This window comes from Herpailurus yagouaroundi, unplaced genomic scaffold (genome assembly GCF_014898765.1).
Source record: "Herpailurus yagouaroundi ecotype Mexico unplaced genomic scaffold, PumYag 199, whole genome shotgun sequence".
Lineage (NCBI taxonomy): Eukaryota > Metazoa > Chordata > Mammalia > Carnivora > Felidae > Herpailurus > Herpailurus yagouaroundi.
The window spans coordinates 19,239,058-19,261,262 of record NW_024412430.1 but is presented as its reverse complement, the minus strand read 5'-3'; the positions used below and the strand labels follow the sequence as shown (position 1 = coordinate 19,261,262).

At 52.2% G+C, this 22,205-nt stretch overlaps 1 protein-coding gene across 5 annotated transcripts in view; it reads right to left on the bottom strand.

Moving 5' to 3' along the window:
- Positions 1-3,919: 3,919 nt before the first annotated feature.
- The window catches only part of AUH (AU RNA binding methylglutaconyl-CoA hydratase), a 327,291-nt gene continuing 309,005 nt past the window's right edge, over positions 3,920-22,205 (bottom strand). For all 5 annotated transcript variants that reach the window (XM_040449515.1, XM_040449516.1, XM_040449517.1 and 2 more), the window contains one exon: positions 3,920-4,366. In XM_040449515.1, the coding sequence (XP_040305449.1) occupies positions 3,935-4,366 (432 nt within the window). In that variant the 3' untranslated portion in view covers positions 3,920-3,934. The remainder of the gene's footprint in view (positions 4,367-22,205) is intronic.

The following is a 22,205-nucleotide window of genomic DNA, read 5'->3' as shown; positions in this document are numbered from 1 at the left end:
GCGAGAAAGTGATCTCCATCAAAGTCAGGATAATTGTTATCTTCAGGGGCAGCGACAGGAGTGGGGGAGGTCCTCGGGGACTGACAGAGTGGTCCTTCCGGACCTGGGTCCCGGCTGTGCAGGTACGTAGGCGGCGATAGAGTATCTTGGTTCTGCGCAACTTTCTGATTGCGTTTCCATCACTCACAATCTAAGCAAGGTAAGAGGACGTTTGCACTCGGCACCACCCAGGGAGGCCTGCGGGAAATAGGCTGGCCCGGCCTCTGACTCTCCCTGCCTGGTATCCACGCTCGGAGCAGCGGTCCGTTGTGCTTTTCCTTCTGGACGCCGTGGATCTCCTGGCTCTCGTGTCTCCTCATTCGGTTCCGGTCCCCGAAGCTGAGTGCACCTGTCACCGCTCCGGACGCCATGCCGAGCATTTCTCTGGAAGCCGGCCTTACCGGGGGCTTTGTCATTTGTCCCGCCCCTGGTCTTTCTGTGGACTTCCTCGGTGATTCATTCAGCCCGCCCTCACTGCACGCGTTTTGATGCGTAACTTTATCTTCTTGCTTCTTGCAGCAGTGTTTGTAAGTGGTACTGTCTCGATTCTCCATCTCGTACGGCCAGCAGCGTTGCCGTTTAACGAGTGCAGACCGTGACGGCACGCCCCCTGAGTCAGCTCTCTGGGCTGGGCGCTGGGAGCTGCTGGGGATGGGCCATGCAGGTCGGCCTCTGCACCCGGCTGGGGCCGCCCGGACACCCTTCCCTCTACGTGGTTTTCTCAGCAACGCAGCCGCAGCTCTTGACGTGAGACTCGGGGCTCCACGAGACGGTGTTCCCAAAAGACTAATGCAATATAGAAAGCCTCTTTGCCTTGCTTGCTAGCGTCCCATTGGCCAAAGCCAGGCATACGGTCAAGTTCATTCGGAGGGGACAACACAAGGATGTGAACACCAGGGCTCATCGGGGCAAGCACAGTTCCGTGTACTTCCTCGTAGTAAATACATCGTAGTAAATTTAAAAACACAAATACGTGAGAACAGCCAGATACATATATTCAGGAACACGTACAGCAATAGAAAGTCTTATCAACGTAGGGGTCCGCTTCTGTCTGCTTCTTCCTTCTTGGGCGATTTGACCAACAACTCACTAGAGAGAAGTTCTGTGGGTTAAGGACGCATTCACAGCATCACTGGTTAGAAAGTTTTCCGAGAGCAGGCGTTTTCGTGAATACCGTGGCTGTCACAAAGTCCAGAAGGTGGGAGTTTTAAGTGGGAGGTCTCGCGTCCCATGCAGGTACCAGAAAGGACACAGCCCCTCCAGAACACTCGTGGTGACCTGAGAGATCAAGATGCCCTTGCCTCGCTGAGGTCTGGGGGCGCTGGGCACCTTCCCTGAAGCCTGCCCTGACTCAGCGTCTTTCCTGACCTTCTCAGATCATGCTCCACGATGGCCCTGTCGCACTGTTGGAAATCGCTGCCTCGGTACGTGAAGTGAAACGCCTCAAAGTGTGCAGACTGCTAGGATGTTCGCCCGAACAAATAAGAACGTGAGAAAGCCCAGCACGAAGGCTTCATGCCCAGGCCAGGGGACGGCGCAGTCTGGGCGGAAAGTACCGGGGCTGTACAAAACTTCGGATTGCCAGTCCGCGGTCGCCCGGGGGTGACGGGAAACTCTGCTGGCTGGCAGGCAGCTCTGGGCTGACGGGTTCTACCTCTTGTGCGGGAGGGGGTACGTGGTGTGGAGCGGCCGCCAGGTGCACCTGCCTTCCTGCCGGAGGTGTGTCGGATCGCCTGTTTGAGATGCGGTGCTCTCCACCCGGAACACCACAGGCGTCTTTTTTTGTGCTCCATATGAGCAGATGCTTCATGAATGGTGCTGGCAGAACTGTTTAAATAAGAAATGTGCTTTAAAAGTCCTTTCGTTTTGCCAAATTTGTGAGGGCTTACTCTAGGCCAGATGCTCTATTTATCACCTGACTTAACCCTCACGATGTTTGAAAGAGGCATCATGGTACCCATTTTCACAGCCCTGCCAACTAAGGTGCAGAAAGGCTGGGTCACTTGGCCAAGGTTGCACAGCCAGTGACTCTGCACAGGAAGTAGGACTAAGGCTGCCTTTCTTTGAACAGGAGCCCCCCCCCCCCCCCCCCCCTCTCTCTCCCACCTTCCCCCTCTCTCTCCCACCTTTCTAGACCCCACACATCACCCAGAACTCAGAAATCAGCCTGGGCTAGTGTCTAGATCAGTACTGTCCCAAAGAAATATGATGCTTCTTGTAAGCAGTGTGAGCCACTTATGAAATTTCGAAGTTTCCAGTAGCCACATTGCAGAAAAAAAAAAAAAAGTAAAATTAATTTTAATAATATATTTTATCTAACCCCATAGAAGGAAATATTATTTCAACATGCAGCCAATGTAAGCTAATTACTAGTAAGAGACTTCATTTTCTTATTCTTTCTTTCTTTCTTTCTTTCTTTCTTTCACCCACAACCATCTCGATTTGGACTAGCTGCATTTCACACATCACCAGCTGTATGGGCTCCTGGCCACCCCACTGGATGGTGAAGGTTCAGTACTTTGAGATAACATGGTTTCTCAAAACATGCTCAAACCTATGTCAATTCTAAAGATGTGTTTGTTCTCCAAAGCACATAAGGGCGTGAGCGGGCACAAGGAGGAAAAAAATCAGACATGATAGAAATCAGTCAAAAGTAATCTGCCGCCCCCAGTACATGTTCACAAAGCCTCCAGTCCCAAATGGGCTGCAGGCAGGGTTGTCTCCAGCCGCCAGGGTTCCATTCATGCAAACACCCTCAAGTCCTGAGACTGTGGGGAGAAACGTACTTGAAGACGTTTCCGACAAATGTTCTGATCTGCCTGAAATGCTTGAATTATTTTGAAAGAAGAAAAGGTGGGGGGAGGAGAAAGCCTGCTGATCCGGAATTTAAGAAAGAAAATGGGTTGTGGTTGTTGTTGTTTTTGACGCTGGGAACTATTTTTAGGAAAGAAAACCCACCTGATATTTGATATGAATTATTCATCCTTAGATAGAGACACAATTGGTGTCAAAAAGCAAGACCAAGAAGGCTAATGAAGGTCGACTTTGATTCTGATTAGGGAAAAAACAGTCTCAGTGACCATGATTAGGATGAATGTCCCTGCTGTGTTTTCTCCAGGGATTTCCCTCCACTTGGTGTGACAGGCAGACAAGACTAACTGGAAAGCACTGAGGCGTTAAGTCAAGACTTGCTCGGTCTCCCGACACTGAGGAGGCCAGGTGCCCCGGGGAGCCCTCTTTCCATCCACTCGGGGAAGTCTGAGACGAAGGCTGGTGAGAGACAGGCAGTGAAAGCGTCTGCACAAAGTGGCTGCAAGGTCTTGAATGCCAGCCTGGGGGCCGCACCCCAGGGAGAAGGACACTGTGGGACACTACGGCACGACTTGGAGAAGGCTGCAATCACGCACCTGTTACCATCACGGACTTCGTGCACCTGTCACCATCGTGGACAGAAGTCGGCTACGTTTACCTGGTGAGCGCTACCCCGCGCGGGGTTTCCTGTGCCGTGGATACAATGATGCTGTCCCGAACGAGTTTAAAATAAGCTTTGAGGCCGGACAGCCGTCCTCGTTATTTAAAGTATTGACAACTCCCGCGTGTCTGTTTAGTTGCATCTCCGGATATGACGATAGCCATGCATACACCTGCTACTTATTATGAGTGGGCGTTTTTTAGGAAAAAAAATTTTTATTTGCTCTTATTCACCCACGTTCGTAATTTCTTGATGAAATCTTCCCGCCGAGTATTTATGGCTCCAGCAGGTAGGGCGGTTCTTCCAAGAGGAGCTGCTGGAGCGAAGGAGTGTGGTTGGAAGCCCTCGGTGCCTACGATGCATTTGCAAATCCATTTCTTCTGAGAAACAGCAGCTCTGATAAAAGCATATCAAAGAACAGGTTTACCGCAGGTCTTCAAGTTGTCTGGGGAGTTCTAAGATGTAACCTGATAAGGGATACCCCAAACGAGTTATTCTAAACTTAGTCCGAACGCCACGGTATCTGGTTTTCACACGACGGCACAAAAAAATCTTTGTTTCTCTCGTGGTTTCTGCGAGATCCGACAGCAGCGAGGAAGATGGGAAGCAGAAACCACCTCTCTGGTGACTCTGGAGAGATTCAAAACCCCAAGCTGTGAGACAGAATGGGGCACTGCCCGGAGCCAGCGGTGGTCGAACAGGGCATTTGGAGACGTGGGAGGGAAGGTACCAGAAAACCCGGTGGAGAAGCCGTCTCAGAGTCAGTGATGCTCCTGGATTGCTTCGTTGGCAATCATGAAAATCGGATGGCAGGTGTGCTTTGCCGTATCGTAATTTGTGCAAGTGCTTACGAAGCTGGAAAGGCAGAAAAACACACCATGTTTGCTGGTGAGGAAGGATGGGTTCCGAGAGTAAGGATTCCGAGCTACGATCTCTGCTGGTGGGGCAAACGAAGACCAAAATAACCCCATGGCGCACCCGAACCCGCGTCGTCAAAGGAAGCCCTGCAAACGAGGAACAGCCCGTCCCCCTTTCTCTGGGAAATACTTCGCAGTGACTTCTCCAGGAAGAACTCATCTCTTTTAAACATATATAATGAAATGGGGATATGGGATCTAATCAGTTAAACTACATGAAATGAAAGGAAGAACACAACAGAAAAATCAAGTTTCAGACAAAGAACATTCTCCCCCGCTCCGCCCCCAAACAATATTGATACAGAGCTGATGAACTGTGAAGGAACGTACCGCCATGAAGTCAACACAGCAATGAAGAAATTGCCCTGGTAACGCAAATGGGAAAGAGAAGATACAAGGTTTCCAGGAAGGACAAGGAGGCGGGTAGGAGTAAACCAGGGGTCAGCAGAGCTCGAGAAAGGCGCCTTTCTCCCGGAATGAAGGCACCTTGGAAGAAATACAAGGAACATCGGTGCTGCATCAGAAGGGCGGGAAGTACAGGACGGAAGGAAATGAGGTGAGAGCCAAGGGACTGGAGAGAAAGTCTGAGATGGGCAAGACCGACAGTGGGAACCCAACATACCCACACCGTCCCTAGAGCAGAGAGCTTAAATAATAGGATGCAACAATTAGTTTTTAAAATGTTTTCAAGTTTAATTTATTTTTGAGAGACAGAGAGAGACAGAGTGCAAGCAGGGGAGGGACAGAGAGAGAGGGAGACACAGAATCCGAAGGAGACTCCAGGCTCCGAGCTGTCAGCACAGAGCCCGATGCGGGGCTCGAACTCATGAGCTGCGAGATCATGACCCGAGCTGAAGTCGGACGCTTAACTGACTGAGCCACCCCCCCAGGTACCCCGGAACATTTGTTTTAAGTTTATTTATTTATTTTGAGAGAGACAGAGACAGCATGAGTGGGGGAGGGACAGAGAGAGAAGGAGACAGAGAATCCCAAGCAGGCTCCACGCTGTCAGAGCGGAGCCCGATTTGGGGCTCGACCTCATGAACCGTGAGATCATTACCTGAGCAAAAACCAAGAGTCAGATCCTTAACCGACTGAGCCACCCAGGCGCCCCGAGATGGAATAAATATTTTAACATATAATCGTAGAACACTTTCCTCAACTCACAAAGACATACGCTCCCTTAGTGTCTTAGGAGCAACCGGCACGGAACAATCAACGCTGAGACACATCCTACAAGACGACCGTGTTTTCGGACCCGAGAAGCTTCCAGCTGGACTCCAACAGCAGCTGGCTAACGTTGGAAGACAGTTCAGTGAAGTCCGCGTAGTCCTCAAGGGCAGAGAACAGAGCCAAGGCCATTTGAACTCAAGCAGGCTCTTGTTCAATTCAGAGGCCAGAGGTATTTTTTTTTTTAATACACAATGATCTGAGACACCTCTGTAGGAGACACTTGAGACCGTGGGCAGATGGATGAGAAGCAAGAGCGGAGGGCAGGCTGTGAGCACCGCCTACCTAACTGTTGGGCGAGGGGGAAAACAAAGCTAGGACCGTGGATACTGAACAGAATGCAGGACAAGAGTGACAATGCAGTAACAGCTACATAACAGTAACTGAGAGAGGAGGGTAGATAAAATTTGATACGTACTGTAGGCATGGTGGCTTCCTCATTAGAGAGCCAGAGATCAGGACGGATCACTAAAACTGATGGATGAGTTAAAAGAGAAATAGGTTTTTTTTTTTTTTTTTTTTTTAGTTTTTTAACGTTTATTTATATCTGAGAGAGAGAGACAGAGACAGAGTGCAAGCAGGGGAGGGTTAGAGAGGGAGGGAGACACGGAATCCAGGCTCAGAGCCGTCGCACAGAGCCCGTCACGGGGCTCGAACTCAAGAACTGAGAGGTCATGACCTGAGCTGAAGTCAGACGCTTAACCGACAGAGCCACCCAGGTGCCCTGAGAAATACATTTTTAAAAATACGAGAGGAAATATTAGGGGGAAAAAAAATAAGATTAAAATGGCTTGTTGGCGGTGGGGGAGGGAAGGAAGTATAATACACTTGTCACTGCTTATGACAAGGAGTCAGTGGATTTTATCCAAAGAAATGGAGGATTAAGGGCTTGGGATTTAATTATAACTTTAACGAGTTATCAAAGGAAGCCTTTACATCGAGGCTTCCAAGATTTAAATGCTATTAAAAACAGAATGCATAATATGAAACAGAAATAAAACGACGTCAAACAAGCAGATGTAAATGCGTTAAATTAACATATAAAGAAAAAGACACTCTACGATTGGGTCACAAAGCAAGACCAAGCAGCGTGCTGTGTGCTAGAAATATACCTGAATAGAGTCAAGATCCTTGAAGGTAGAAGGGTGAGCAGAGGTACAGCAGCGAATGCAGAAGGGAAAGAAAGCAGGTCACAGTCTAACGAGGGGAGGGTTCAGGAAAATGGCGTCGAGAAAGACAAGGGAGGACGCTTCCCAGTGACAAGGGCACAGTCCGGAGCTGAGACACAACGGTGCCCGTGCCTGACAGTTATGAATATCCGCTCCCCAATGCACTGGCTCCACTCTTCCTGAAAGCTAAAACCAGCCCTACAAGGAAAGATACACAGAAGGCATAGTAACAGAGAGCTGAGCCACTCCGTTCGTAACGGAGTAAGGGGACAAAAAATAAATTTTGGAAGACCAAAATAACATAATGAGTCACTTTTTCCAAGTGACAATAATGCAGACAAATCGACCGTCTAATGGAGAATACAGAGAGCCGTGGAACACTCGAGAAGGTAAACAAGGGCAAACATCACACTCCAGGCAAACTGAAGTAAAAACAGAAATCCGTAACAAAAACCAGAAACAAAGGAAATAGCCATAAGCAAACAAACACCCCTACAATCTGGACATTTTTCACCATCTCTTCACCCATTCTTTTTTTTTTTTTAATTGTTTTTAATGTTTATTTATTTTTGAGAGAGAGAGAAAGTGAGAACAGGGGAGGGGCAGAGAGAGAGGGAGACACGGCATCCGAAGCAGGCTCCAGGCGCCGAGCTGTCAGCACAGAGCCCAGTGTGGGGCTTGAACCCACGAACTGCGAGATCACGACCTGAGCCGAAGTCGGACGCTCAACGTACGGAGCCACTCAGGCGCCCCTCTCTTCACCCATTCTGAACTCGAATAGGAAATGAAAACAAACAGGGTATCTAAACGATGACAATAATGAAAGCTCGACTTACCAGAACCTAGGAGTTACGCCTCACAAAGTGCTTTGAATAACATCGTATTCATTCATTTGGATCACTCAGCAAGAAATTGGAAGTCTATGTCAGGCATTGTCTTAACAGCAGGTAAAACAGACAGAAAGCCCTTTGCCAAAGGCGTGTAAGTTCCGGTGAAAGACAAACAATAAAGAAAGAAATATGAATTTGCATAAGAAGGTGATAAACATTTGAAAAGAAAGTAAGTCAGGAAAGGGAACTAGAAAGCCTTGGGAGTGTGAGAAAGAACAGTTTAAAAAATTTTTTTAATATTTTTTTTTAAGTTTACTTATTTTGAGAGAGAGAGCACGAACTAAGGAGGGACAGACAGAGAGAGAAAGAGGGAGAGAGAATCTCAAGCAGGCTCTGAGCTGTCAGCACAGAGCCCGATGCAGGCTTTGAACTCACAAACCATGAGATCATGACCTGACCCGAAGTCAGATGCTTAACCGACGGACTCACCCAGGAGCGCTGCAGACTGAAATTTTAAAGAGGATGGTCAGGACAGCCCAGGTGAGATGACGGCATTTTTGGAAAGAAGGAGGTGAGCCATGTGTCTCTCTGGGGGAAAAAGGTTCCTGTGCAGCAGAAACAGGATGTGCAAAGGCCCTGAGGCATGAATAAGGAGGTCAGGATGCCCAGGAGCTACTTGCTCCTAAGTGAGAGCCCTACATCCCTCTGTCCTCCACGTGTCATGAAGACTCTCACCAGAATGCTGGCGGCAGGCATCTGGGGAGACGCAGTTCTAGGCATCCGTGTCCTTTGATACGGGGAGGAAAAGCGTAGACAAGATCGAGCACAGGGCTGTAGCTGGAGATGGATGTGAAGTCAAAACTGTGTTTCTGTGTTACTCTTCTTCTTCTAAATGGTGAAAGTGCCGTGTGTGGCTAGGCAGATGGAAGTGTTCCACAAGAGCGGAGAAGTTTTACTATGCAGGAGAGAGAGGGGAGCGTTTCCGGACCGGTGTGCTAAAGGCGTGGGATCTAATGAACAAGAAGAGACGTTTGTCTAGACGGGAGAGCGGACGGTTCACGGTAACAGGAGGGAAGCCAGAATCCGTCGTCAGATGCACCTGTGTGTTGCTTGGCGGGACGGGAGGAACGTGTCGTGACGGCTCTTTTTTTTTTTGCCTTTTTTCTTTTTCAGTGAAACAGGAAGCAAGGTGATCAGCTAAGAGAGAAGACGGGCAGGAGGCTGTGGGAGGTTGGACCCTCTAGGACGAGACATGAACGGACCAGGAAATGTGAGTGGACGGCTGGAACATGAGGGACCCCATTTGATGTTATGAAATTAAAGGGAGGCCCGTCACCGAACTGGGGGGGTACTTTTCCAGCCACCAGCAGGTGCGCAGACAGCAGAAAGTTCAAAAGACTGGGTCGTCCGTATGGCCCAGGCATCCTGAATTGATGGGAGAATGTCCTAGAAGCGAACACAGATCGGATTCTATCCCCGAGGTAATGAGGTCCACCCGGAATCCCTAGCAAGTGTTAGCAGGGCACAGTAACTTCTGTTCCGTCCAACACAGGACCTGCTCGTGGGGAATAAACGGGGTGTCAACGTGGAATTGTCCCCCTCCCTCCCAGTCTTGCCTCAATCCAAAGGGAAGACGGCGAGGGCTCATCCAGGTGCCCCGTCGGGAAGGCAGGGGCCCCTGCGGTCAAAGTGTGTGGGATGTGAGTCTGGGGTCAGCTCTTCGTACGGAGCCCTGAGATTGACTGCAAGGTCAAGTCCACTGTGTGTGTGTTGGGGGAGGGAGGGCTGCCCACCTTTGATTACGGGCCCTTTTTTTTTTTTTTAACTCAAAGCAGATACTGGGGAGAGTGTGAACAATGAAATCTGAAACTCCTGTCTCTCTCGATGTGTCAGAAATGATGATTCAATCGACAGGATGAACTATAACGTTGTGCAGATGCCTCCGGGAGCACATTACCCTACGTAATACTGACCACCTGCCCCGGGATCCTTTACGCGTCCATTCCACAGATGAGGAAACTGAGGCCCAGGGAGTAATTTGCCTTGACTTAACAGACTGGTCTGGTGCCCGCCCCAGAAGCCCGCCTCCACACTCTGTACAGAGCCCCCGCCCTCCCCACTCCAGACCTCGTGAAGGAGCCTGCAGACCAGGGTAGGGATGTGACCCGCTCCTTGCACCCCTAAACCCCACAAAATGCCTGCACCATCAGCACGGCGGGCCCTTCGAAGTCACGCAGAGTCCACAGGGTATAAGTAATAAATTCAATCACGGCCTGACACTCACGTGGGGGGCAGGTGGGGCTCACCTGGGCCACAAACACAGCCAAGCGTTCAGCTCAGAGAGAGACCGCGCGGCATCCCAGAAACTTGACCCGGCCGGGATCTCTGTCCCTCCAACTGGAGGAGCGGGCACGGAGGGCTCGGCTCCTGGACCAGACCCACGTCGGCCCGGGGGCTCGGTCTTACCGGCATCCCGTTCTACTGAGTTTCACAGATATCTTGCTTTTTACAAAGGGAAGGTTTGTGTCAACCCTGCATCAGGCAAGTCTCCCCATGTCGTTTTCCCAACATTTACTCACTTAGCGTCTCTGTGTCACATTGTAGTCATTCTCAAAATATTTCAAATGTTTTCTTTTTTAATGTTTATTTTTGGGAGAGACAGAGACAGAATGTGAGTGGGGGAGAAGCAGAGAGAGAGAGGGAGACACAGAGTCCGAAGCAGGATCCAGGCTCCGAGCTGTCAGCACAGAGCCCAATGCGGGGCTCGAACTCATGAGCTGTGAGATCATGATCTGAGCCTAAGTCAGACGCCCAACCGACTGAGCCACCCAGGCGCCCCAAAACATTTCGAATGTTTTAATTGTTATATTTGTTAACAGCCATCTGTGATCCGTGATTACGGCTGGTTGAAAGCTCAGGTGATGGCTAGCAAGTTTTAGCAATAAAATATTTTTAATATTTCATGTACTTCAGGTATGTGCGTTTTTTAGACATAATGCTATTGCACACTGACTGGACTACAGGAGAGTACAGCCATAAGTTGTTTGAAGTTTATTTATTTATTTGGAGAGAGAGACAGAGAGACAGAGAGAGCATGAGCACGGGAGGGGCAGAGAGAGAGGGAGAGGGAGAATCCCAAGCAGGTTCCGTGCAATCCGTGCAGAGCCTGATGCAGGGATCGAAGTCACAAACCGTGCGATCATGACCTGAGCTGAAATCAAGAGCAGGACGCTTAAGCAACTGAGCCACGCAGGTGCCCCCAGATATGACTTTTTATGCCCTGGGAAACCCAGAAATTCATCCGACCTGCACGACTGCAGTACCCGCCTTCTTGCAGCGGTCTGGAAGGAATCTGTTGTATCTCCAGGGTGCGTCTGCACTCAGTCAACATCCAGGCGGTCCCTGTCCCGGGCTCAGCTAATCCGCATGGGCCGATCTCAGCGCTCACCCCGCAGGGACGGCACCGGGCGCGGGACTTGCCAGACCCGTTAGCAGTGGCAGGGTTGCCTGAAAGTGTCGGCTACTTCTCCCAAACGCATGCCTCCAGGTCTGGTGGGGAATTGGCAACCGCAACTGGCAGCTGGGCCGGACCCCCAAGCCTGTAAGACCCCACCTCCCGGGGAAAGAAGTTTCCATGGAACGCTTTCAAAACACGCACCTGATCTAAGAATTAGATACAGCGAGCGGCGTAAAATCCTCTCCCCGTAGAGTAATATTTCCATGAAATTTGCCGAAACAGATCTCTTCTTTAGAGCAAAGCAGAATTTCCCAGGGTGATTCAAGATGTGAAACGAGCAAAGATGGTAACCTAAAAGCTGTGTATTTATTTTAGAGCATGTCGTAAAAACAAAAGATAACTAGCCCGTCACACCTGTGACTTTAGTAGTGATGTAAAGTGTTCTTTATAATCGGACACAGAAAGAGTCACGTGAAGGCGGTAACCTGCCTCGGGTCGTAGGGGGTCCCGAAATACAACACAGCAGAACCCCACAGAGGGCCAGGCTGTGGGCAGAGATTTGAGTTTTTCTTTCTGAGCATAGACAACCTTAGTGTTTCCATGTTCCTCGAGCTCAAAAATATGAAACAGGTGTTTTGATGTTTGGGGGAATGCAAACAACTGAATCTGGCCATACCGGACAAAACAGATGTATCCCTGGGGGTGCCAGTCCCGCTGTGGCGGGCAGGGTTCTGGGCCACCCAAGGCCAGCCGGGGATGTGATGATGTCAGACCTGTGGTTGTGGTCCCTTACTCGGCTGGTCCCATCTAATCCTGCGAGGCTTCTATTATTTTTGAAAAATGTTTATTTATTTATTTTTGAGAGAGAGCATGCTTGCAAGCAGGGGAGGGGGCAGAGAAAGGGGGAGACAGAAAATCCGACGCAGGCTCCAGGCTCCAAGCTGTCAGGGCAGACCCCGACATGGGGCTCGAACCCACAAACTGTGAGATCGTGGCCTGAGCCAAAGTTGGACCCCTGACCGACTGAGCCGCCCCGGCGTCCCACCCACGAGGCTTTTAAAAGCACGGAACGTTCCTGGCTGTGTGCAGTGGACGAAGCAGAGCACTCCAGCTGTCCGGGAGAGGAGGCGCTGAGCCGGTGACTGCCTCTGCGGTGGCTCCAGAGCCAGGAGTGGCTCCCACGGACACTACTAAGGAAGCAGTGAGACCTCGGTCCCACTGTCCAGCTGCCACCCGGTCTCAGCTTCTGAGACGCCAAGCAGAGGTCCCAGGTAACGGACTCCTCCCGGAAATGTGACCCGGGGCGTCTGCGGGGCTCCGTGCGGTGGAGTAGATGGTATTTGTCACTGCCGTGACAGGTGCCCCCGTCTTTGCCGACAGCCTGTCCACAATCACAGGACCCTCTCCCCACTGATTATCCCCTGAACCAAGAACCAAAATGATTGACAAGGCAGCCGTGCCCTCTGTCCACCACAGCAGGGCAATGACCACCTTCTCCGTGTCCAGATCCCGCCAAAGTGTGTTGTTTTTAAGAAAGCCAAATTTCCTGGGGCACCTGGGGGGCTCAGTCGGTCGAGCGTCCGACTTTGGCTCAGGTCATGATCTCACAGCTCGTGGGTTCGAGCCGCGCGTCGGGCTCTGTGCTGATGGCTCAGAGCCTGGAGCCTGCTTCCGATTCTGTGTCTCCCTCTCTCTCTGCCCCTCCCCTGCTCACACTCTGTCTCTCTCTCTCTCTCTCTCTCTCTCTCACTCAAAAATGAATAAACATTAAACAAATTTAAAAATAAAAACAGAAAGCCAGATTCTGTAAGAATTCACCTGGAGACACAAAAGCCCACTCTGCCCCGGAGCATCTCTGCTGCCCCCGCCCCGTCCCCGGGACCCCGAGGCTCTGGGTTTTGCTCTGGAGGTTCTGCCGGTGGCACGGCCAATGACGGTGCCCAGCTGGCCCGGCCGGGGCGCTGTCACGTGTCCACAGCTGGGGAAAGCCAGGCCGTCAGCGTGGTCAGTGGCGGTCACTCTGCCGTCCCTCCCCGGCCCCGGACAAGCAGGTGTGCGCTTGCTCTGTGTGTTCTCAGGCCCCGCCCCCACCTTGGGGTCTGGCGGGGCTCCTTGGTCCCCCCTCTCGGCCACCGTCGTCCCCTGTCCACGGAGCTGCCCAGGGTGGCATCTGCTTCCCGCGTGACGACGTCATGTTTCAGATTCCCGCCACAAGCCCGGCTCACCCCAATGACAACTGGGTCAAGCGCAGAGGAGCCAGGACAGGCAGACAAGTGGGGCCGGAAGAGGGGCCTCGCCTCCTCCCCGTGACCCAACGGGACAGCCTCGCTCCCCTCCTCGGCGCCGGAGGCTCAGGGCCGCAGGGCGGGCCACGGAGACTGGTCTTCTGGCCGTCGGGGAGGTGTCACCGAGAGCCCTGTGGGCAAAACACGCGGCAGGCCCGGGGCCTTTCGAGACCACCACTCTGCCCTCCACCCCCATACCCTCACCCCTGCTGCGGCCTGGGGGACGCCGGGCACACGTGTGTGACCCGGCGACCGCGCCCGCCCCGCCCTCCCCCGCGAAGCCCCCAGTGGAAACGCAGGTGGAGGGTTAGGAAGATGTTTGCACACGCAGAGGAGCCGGAGGCCGTGCGGTGCGCGCTGTGTGAACATCTCCTGGGCTCAGCGAGTGACGCTTTTCTCACATCCCTTTACGCCTATCCGGTTCCCTCTCCCCCCACCGCCTCTCTGTCTCTCAGCGAACTGGTTGAAAAGCAGTTACGGGCTCAATACTTCACCCTAAATTCCTCAGCAGGCATCCCCTAAGAACACACACACAGCCACTGCGCTCGGTGGGGAGCTGCAGAGAAACGGAACCAGCAGGGCGAGTGTAGAGAATTGACTTTACCAAACTGGCTCACCCAGTCGGTGGGGGCAGGCGGCCTGCGAATTCAGCTAAGAGTGGATTCCGCAGGACTGAATCTGAAACCTGCAGGGAAGGCCGGCCAACTGGAAACTCGGGCAGGGTTTCTATGAGGCAGCCTGGAGGCAGAACTCCTTCTTCTGGAAACCTCAGCCTTTGCTTTTAAGGCCTTCAACTGATGGGATGAGGCCCACCCACATAGATCTGCTTTCCTCAACGTCTGCTGATGTGTTCATCACATCTAAAAAAAAAAAATACCTTCCCGGGGCTCTAGACTGGTGTCTGACCAAGCAGCTGGGCTCTGTAGCTGAACCAAAGCGACAACATTAACTACCCCAATCATAAGACCATTAGAAGTGGTAGTTATTTGAATAATGGCCTCAATGAAATCCATGGTTCAATACTTATCCCCCACCCCCCGCCTTGAAAGCAAAGGCAGAGAGTGCTACTTTGAGCTTCTTTGTGCAAAAGAAAGAAAATAAAGAGGATGTTACCGCAGGTGCTTGGGCTTGTCAACAGACACCGTGGAAGGTTCCGGCAAAGCTCCTGCAGGTGGAGACCAGAACCGGAGGGGAGCGGCGTTGGGGGTGGGGGTGCAGAGACAGGGGAGGGACTGACTGGCCCCAGGAGCCATGTGAGCGTGCCCCTTCCTTAGCAAACCAGAAAATATCAAACAGAACCTAATCCCTCCTTTAAAGAACCAAAAACCAAACTTTCCATGGCAAATCACTGCTCCAGAGAATTCAGCGCACCCTAGCTTCTCATTTCTCCAACGGCGGATTTGCGCCCCCAAATATTTGAAACTATCCTAAGGGGGAAGAAAACCGCAAAATGAGCACGCACAACACACAAAGTATTGGAAGCTGAGGTTTGCACCAATCCTTAGCAAGCGGGAGCAGGATGTGGGAAGCCCCAAACGGTCGGGACTTGCCCTTGGGCTCGGGCGGGTCCTGGGGCCCAGCCAGGCGGGTGGGGGGGCCTGGCCGGCAGCGGCCTGACCGACCCGCACACGCGCCCCTGGTCCTCTGGCCTGTGCAGGACTGAGACCACCTGGGGGCCTTCTGCATCTCACAGCCCTGGCCTCAGCGGCAGGCCTAGCATCTTCTGGGGAAAGGCACACGGATGACCTCCGCACGTGACCCCACTCTGACTGCTGTGCCCCTCCCCGGGCCGGTGCTCTGGAGGGTAGGCAGGCAGAAGACGTAAGGAATCGCCTTGGGTGAGGACCTGTATGTTTTAAGGGAAGACATGGAGACTCCTGTCCCCCTCACAGAGCCTGTGGGTCCCCAACCCTCAGCCTGTCGCGCTGCCGCCACATTCCGGAAAGACGATGCTGCGCCCCGGAGCACAAGGAGGCACATTGCCCTGGGCTCCAGGGCGCTGCGCCTCTGCGTTCAGCCAAAGGAGCCTCGTCGATGCCTCTGCTCCATGACCTTTCCTCCAGCCACCCGCTCTCTACGCGTGGGATGATTTTTCCACCCCGATATTTTAACTAGGAAGTTTCCAGATGACTAATAACTCAAAGCATGTGTTTCAAGATGTGCTTTTCATTTCACTGTGAAACCATACCCTGCGGGAAGGGTATTACACTCTGTTCCAGTAATTACTGAAGTCTAACAAGCCACCCCAAACTTCGTGGTGTGGAGTGACAGCTCGCACCCGCAGGGCCTGGGGGTCAGGGGTCAGCGCTGGGGCTGTTACAGAGGAAGGCGACTCTTCTCCGTGGGGCCTGGGCTGCAGCCGGGCACCCACAAACGGCTGGGCTGGAACCATCTGGAAGCTTCTCCTGCACGACTTGGAGGTGAGCCCACCCGGCACTGCTCCCCCAGGGAGCCTGCATGTGGAGTCGCCTGGGGCTGGGGCTGAGGCTTCTTGAGGTATGACCCCCGCCAGGGCACCACGTGGAAGCCTCCATCATGGCTTCCAAACCGTCTAGCGGCTACCAGCCAGTCTCCGGGGCTAGGCCCGATCCAAGGGAGGGATTTGGACCCCCGACTCTCCAGGGGAGGGGTCACATCAAGGCCATCCTGCAGACAAGCTTATGTCACGGAAGCCATCTTTGGAAAATCCAAGCTGCCTCCCAGCCCGACGATGGTGAGGCGGGAAAGGGCACGAGGACTTCCTCCTTCCTTCTGCAAACCCCACTCACATTTCAGGGAGAAGCCATTTTGTGTCTGCTCTTCTTTTTTTAAATTTTTTAAAATGTTTATTTATTATGGAGAGACAGAGAGAGAGAGAGAGAGCGGGGCAGGGGCAGAGAGAGAGGGAGACACAGAACCGGAAGCAGGCTCCGGGCTCCGAGCCGTCTGCACAGAGCCCGACGCGGGGCTCGAGCTCACGGACCGCGAGATCATGAGCTGAGCCGAGGTCAGACACTCAACGGACTGAGCCACCCGGGCTCCCCTTGTGTCCGCTCTTCTGACGTTCTGTTCTGTCGTTTTGGGTCCCCTGGGTCAAATGAATGTCTTCCCGTTATGTCCTACATGCACACAATGTCTGCTCCGTGGTTAAGGTAAAAGGGAGGAGGAAAGGTAGGATTTTATCTTCTACGTGAGAGTCAAACGGCACCCTTGGGTTGCCAACAGGGTGGTGATATCAGGTCCCGTATTCCTTCTGGAACCTCCTGAATGTTTTCCTTCAAGATTGCATTTGCTGAACTAACCGCAGTGTGGAAAGCAAGGCCCATGAGCAGCCTCCATGTGGAAGACAGACAGACAGACACAGAGGAGGCGGCAGGAAATTCTACACATGATCTTTGGAAGCCGACCTTTAGCTGACTGTACAGTTAGACTGTAGGCTACCCGCTTATAACAAACACCTAGAAAAACAGTGCCAGAAATCATGTTCTTTCTCTCTACTACAAGACGTCAAACTGCTCTGGCTGACGTGAAAGCTCTGCCACTTTAACTCACGGCTTCCGTCTCTGGGTTTCAGGCAGTGACCCCAACTGTCCTATTTCCCAGCTGGCGAGGGGGAGGGCGGGGCAGTCGTGGACAACCACTTTCTCTCCCATCTCATTGGCCCAAACTTGGTCACATGGTGCCACCCAGCAGCAAAGGAGGCTGGGTAATGTAGTCTCCAGTCCGTGGGCCCAGTTAAAACTCTGAGGGTTTCCAAGAGGAAGAAAGAAAGAATGGATACTGAAGGGTGCTGGCTGTCTCTGCCCTCCTGTCCTCTTTCCCCTTGCAGATTCTCTTAGAAGCAGCAGAGTTTATGGGACTGCCGTAAACCGGACATTGGACACGGGGAGGCGATCGCTATTGGCTGCTAGTTCTGATTTCCACGGCAACCACACTGAATGGTCGATTGCTGTCCACCAGGCCATCTTTTTCTTATGCATCTTTGGGCATAAACGACTTCTTACCAAGAAGCGAGTTGGGAAGAAAGAAATCCTGTGGACCGAATGCCTACTGTTTCTTGGTCTTTGGTTGTCCCTGACGTTGTTAGTCTCGATCTTTCTTCTTTGTGACTGGAATGTGATTTGCACACGAGAAACAGAAATGTGATTTCCTGGGGCGCCTGGGTGGCTCAGTCGGTTGAGTGTCCAACTTCCGCTCAGGTCATGATCTCGCAGTCCGTGAGTTCGAGCCCCCCATCCGGCTCTGTGCTGCCAGCTCGGAGCCTGGAGCCTGCTTCGGATTCTGTGTCTCCCTCTCTCTCTGCCCCTCCCCTGCTCACACTCTGTCTCTTGCTCTCTCTCAAAAATAAATAAACATTAAAAAAAAATGTAAAAACGGTGATTTACTAATATCTTTCTCTCCAGGGTTTTGGATGAAAGCTGACACATGCATATAGAGTCGACTGTGGCAGGTCGTGTGTGTGTGTCTGTGTGTGTGTGTGTGTGTGTGTGTGTGTGTGTGTGTGTGTGTGTTGGGGGATAGAGGGCAGAGTGAAGCTTGACTCTGGACCCTGTCTCTTGTTTTGGGGGTCCTTCTTTTTTTCCCTCTTTTCAAATCCTGGCCCATCATTATTTACCCACACTTTGCCCGCTCGGTACATACAAGTGCCTTTGCCGGACGGCCTAGAAAGCTGTGTTGTGCGGACTACTGTTTTGTCAGATGCTAACGGAAACCCCAAAGTAGAAGTATTTATTGTCATATAACTATGCAAATGGTACCCTCTATCTTAGACACACACAATGTGCTAGAGAAAGTTAGAGGTTCTCCATGAAAAAGAAAACCACCTGATAGAGGTTCCCATCCCGCGGTTGTCCAATTTATTTGAGCTGAAAACACAGGCTGACGAGCACTTATTGGAAAATGCCCACTCAGCCCTGCTGCTGTGAGACGCACAAAGCCCTGAGCTCCGGAGCCAAATCCCAGATCTGCCACCAGCTGTGCGTGGGGCTTCGTTTCTTGACTCAAAACTGGGTATCGTCTTACTTCCCCCTGGGGGAGTGTGAGGGCTGATGGAAGGACGTACATAAAGCTCAGTGTTGGCATATAACAAAACTCAACCAAAGAGACTTTATTATCTTTCCCGGACAGGACAACGTGTAATAAGAGCTCAGTGAGCCAGTGTGATAAGCAGTTTGTGTCCAGAGTGCTGAAGGATTCTTCTGGATTCTTCTCCCAGGCTGATGCTACTAGTATGTATTGGGTCTATGTCTTACCCACTGAAATGCTTGGGTGCACCGGGAAGGTCTGATTAATTTCTGCCTGATTCTCACCTTCTAGTTTGTAGAAGCCCCAAAGACACTGACCCCTCTCGGCTCTAAGACCAGCATCCTGAGAACACAGCAGGCAGCCAGCACCTGGCTTCGGGGTATAGTTAGACAAGAGACCAGCCAGGAGTGTCCCGGGGTTCCGTGTCCAGGCGAGTCACGGGGAGGCATGCTCAGTTATGGTGGCGTTGGCGAGATGCACTGCCTTTGTAAGAGTCTGGGACCTGGGGCTTCTCCTCTTCAGCGCTTATGTAGTCCTGGTGTAGAGTCTGGGGGCCCCAGCTGGCCTTCCCTTCTTTAAGAGATACCTCAGCCAGTGCAAGGGCATCTGGTCTCCATGACAACCATGGAAGCCTGGCGCGACTGACAAACAGGGAGGCCCAGCCCACTGACCGGCCAGTGTCCACAAAAGGGCCGATCCAACCTGGCATCCAAATCAAAGTGTGGAGCCGCACATGACTCCTGCCAGCCTTTTCAGTAGGCACCAGCGAGTTCATTCCTGGTCCTGCTTGTAACCAACGCCCACCCCTAATGTCTGTCTAATGCCCATAACATCCCCAAGACAAGCTTTGTCCTTCCCATTTTGTAAACGTGGAAGAGACAGAACGTGCCACAACCCGGAGGTTCTTATTTCGTGGGCTATTTAAACCGGGACAGATGCTTATTGTTCACTGACCAGCACAATAACAAAATGCCAAAAAGAAAAAAAAAAAGGGGGGGGTTTACGTAGCATGGAACTGACAGGTTGCCCATATGTATTATCCACAAAGTGGCTCATTGCCACCACATGTGCAGGATCTGAGACAGGAACTACAACCTCCGAGGGTCCTAAATGACAACCAGCAGCTTCAATTGCTGTCCCCCCCCCGCCAGAGGCCCCATTTCTTTAGTTCCCATGCGGATGGGTGACAACTCGAGCGTGCCCCACATGTGAAAACCTCAGGAAGACAAGGCCACATGGCCACACGCACCCCTGCCCCCAACCAGCGCCCTGTCCTGCTTCCCCACGACAGGCTTCAGTCTACTGCAGAGGGCGGCCGCGGCTCCTGAAAGCAAACTGACCACCCTCCCCGGCCTCTCCAGCTACCAAACAGGGGCAAAGCACTCACGAGTCACAAACCATAAAAACCCACGTGTCTGGAGTGGAAAAGACGGTGTATCTTCAAGGGAAGGCCAAGACTTTGCTCTGAATCACAAGTTCAATGTTTTTTGTGTGGTTCATTCTAAAAATGGAAAAAGAGAACATGCACCTGAGAGTTAACGGGCACAGAGGAGATAAATCATTCTGGGGGGCAAAACTATCTGTGGCCACATTTTACGGGCGACTCAGAAATTCTGGAAAGGCAGAGGGTGTTAATATTATGGGGATGATGGCGAGCTCATCACGGTGCTGGTTCACGCCAGCTCTGGCTCACGCCCGGTGAAATTCTAGAAGGCAAACCTGTGAGACCGGGGCCGCGCGAAGGGATCGCACTGCACTCGTCGGAGGATCCAAGGAGGTCAGCTTCTGGCCTCTGCCTCATCGAGACGTGACCTACCAGCCCTGACCAACCCCCTGCCCCCGGGATGGCCGCGGAACTTGCCGCGGCCTGCTCTAGGCACCCCAGCCTCTCCGAGTCATTGTTCTGCGCCCACAGAAGGCCGGCAAGTCTCAACCTGAATTGGAAAGTGGCATCTCTTCCCCTGCAAAGCCAAAGTCATTGTTCTCTAGCAGCTGGGTAAGTCCGACGGCTGCATTACAGGAACAAAGCGATGAACACGGTGAACGCTGGAAAACTGAATCCCACACACGCCTTCTTTGGGGATTCTGTTCCTTGTTTTCTTGTTTTCTTGTTTCTGTTTTCTTGTTTTCTTGTTTCCCAAAGGGGTGGGCCTGTGTTCCCTCGGACGCACGCAAAACAGCAATCGCTCCTGTTGATTATCTGCTATTTGCAGAGACACTTATATACATTTCCTGTTCAAAGCCTGTGGTCGCTTCAATCAGTAGAGAATGGAGTAGAACCCTCCAGTCTGCGTTTTACAGATGAGGACACCGAAGCTGAATCATTAACAAAATCCCACAGTTAATGAATGAGCTTCTGATGCCAGCTTTCTGAACCTCAGGCATCCTTCCTGCTACTCCACCTGGCCAGGGCCACGAGCCCCCCGCAGACCGTCCCCTCCCCGCCAGGCAGCCCCTGCTCAAATTCTTGGCTCCGGAAAAGAAGGATTCAGCCTTATAGCATTTCTCCAGAAAGATCCACCTCACTGCGGATTCAAATCGCTTAAGACACCTATCTAAATCAGGAGATAAGTTTACGGAAACTTCTTTCACGAATCCAAAAGGATGGGCTGGAATTCGCCCTTTATTTGTAGGCACGTGAACGCATCTGAACTGTGTGTTTCTCGTAAGCGGTTTATCATACGTGCGACTGCCCTCATACGTGCGATTCCCAGGTGTCAATACTCATTTTCACGTAAACCTAGTTTCACAGAAACCTGGTGTCCCCCGAGTAGGTAAATGCCACCGCAGAGTAGCCATCAGAAAGCATAGTCTGTGTGTCGCCATGACCGTTTTCTTTCAAGTCACTGCCCCATGGAGAGAGAGGCATGGACGAAGGGCATGTTCTTCAGGGAAGAGGGGCCATAGGGCACAGGCGTATAGACGTTCATGAGACCAACTGTTGCACGTCTGCAGGAGTGACAGAGGACAGAAAGGCTGCAAGGAGCCCTCAGTTCCCAGGCCCAGGGCGGGTAGGGGACACCACTGGACACGACGGGTCCCACTCCTTCCTGCCAGCTGGGTGCAGTCACCATTCTTCAACTCACTCAGACCCAGGCCTGCTGACGGCTCCCTTGGCACCAGGACGGCTCTGGGCCCCTCGACCCAGGCACGACAGGATCCCACTGCTTCACAACAGGAGGTGCTGCCCGTGGGGCACCGGCACGGCCCCGCGGAGCCCAGTTTGGCAGCGTTTTTGCAAAATCCAACATGCCCTTCCCACCGGATCCAACAACTACCCTCCTTGGTTTTTACCCAAAGGACTTGAAGACTGTCCGCATAAAAACCTGCACACCCATATTGATAGCAGCTTTAGTCAAAAGTGCCCAAACTTGGAAGCAGTCAGCATGTCCCTTCGTAGGTTTACGGATAAGCAGACTGTGGTCCATGCAGACAATGGAGTATTACTCGGTGCTAAAAGAAACGAGCTATCGAACCAGGGAAACTCAGAGAGGACTGTTGAATATACAGCACTAGCTGGGAGCAGTCGAGGCTGCACGATTCCAGCTCTAGGGTATTCTGGAAAAGGCAAAACTATACAGACGGTGAAAAGATCGGCGGTTGCCAGGTGAGACAGAGGACGGAGGGATGGCGAGGTGGAGCACAGAGGACTTTTAGGGCAGCAGAACTACTCTGCCTGACCCTCCCGTGGCAGATACACATCATTATACATTGTCCAAACCCACGGAATATACGACACCGAGAGTGACCACCACGTATGCCGTGGCCTCTGGGGGATGATGATGTGTCCGTGGGGGTCCAT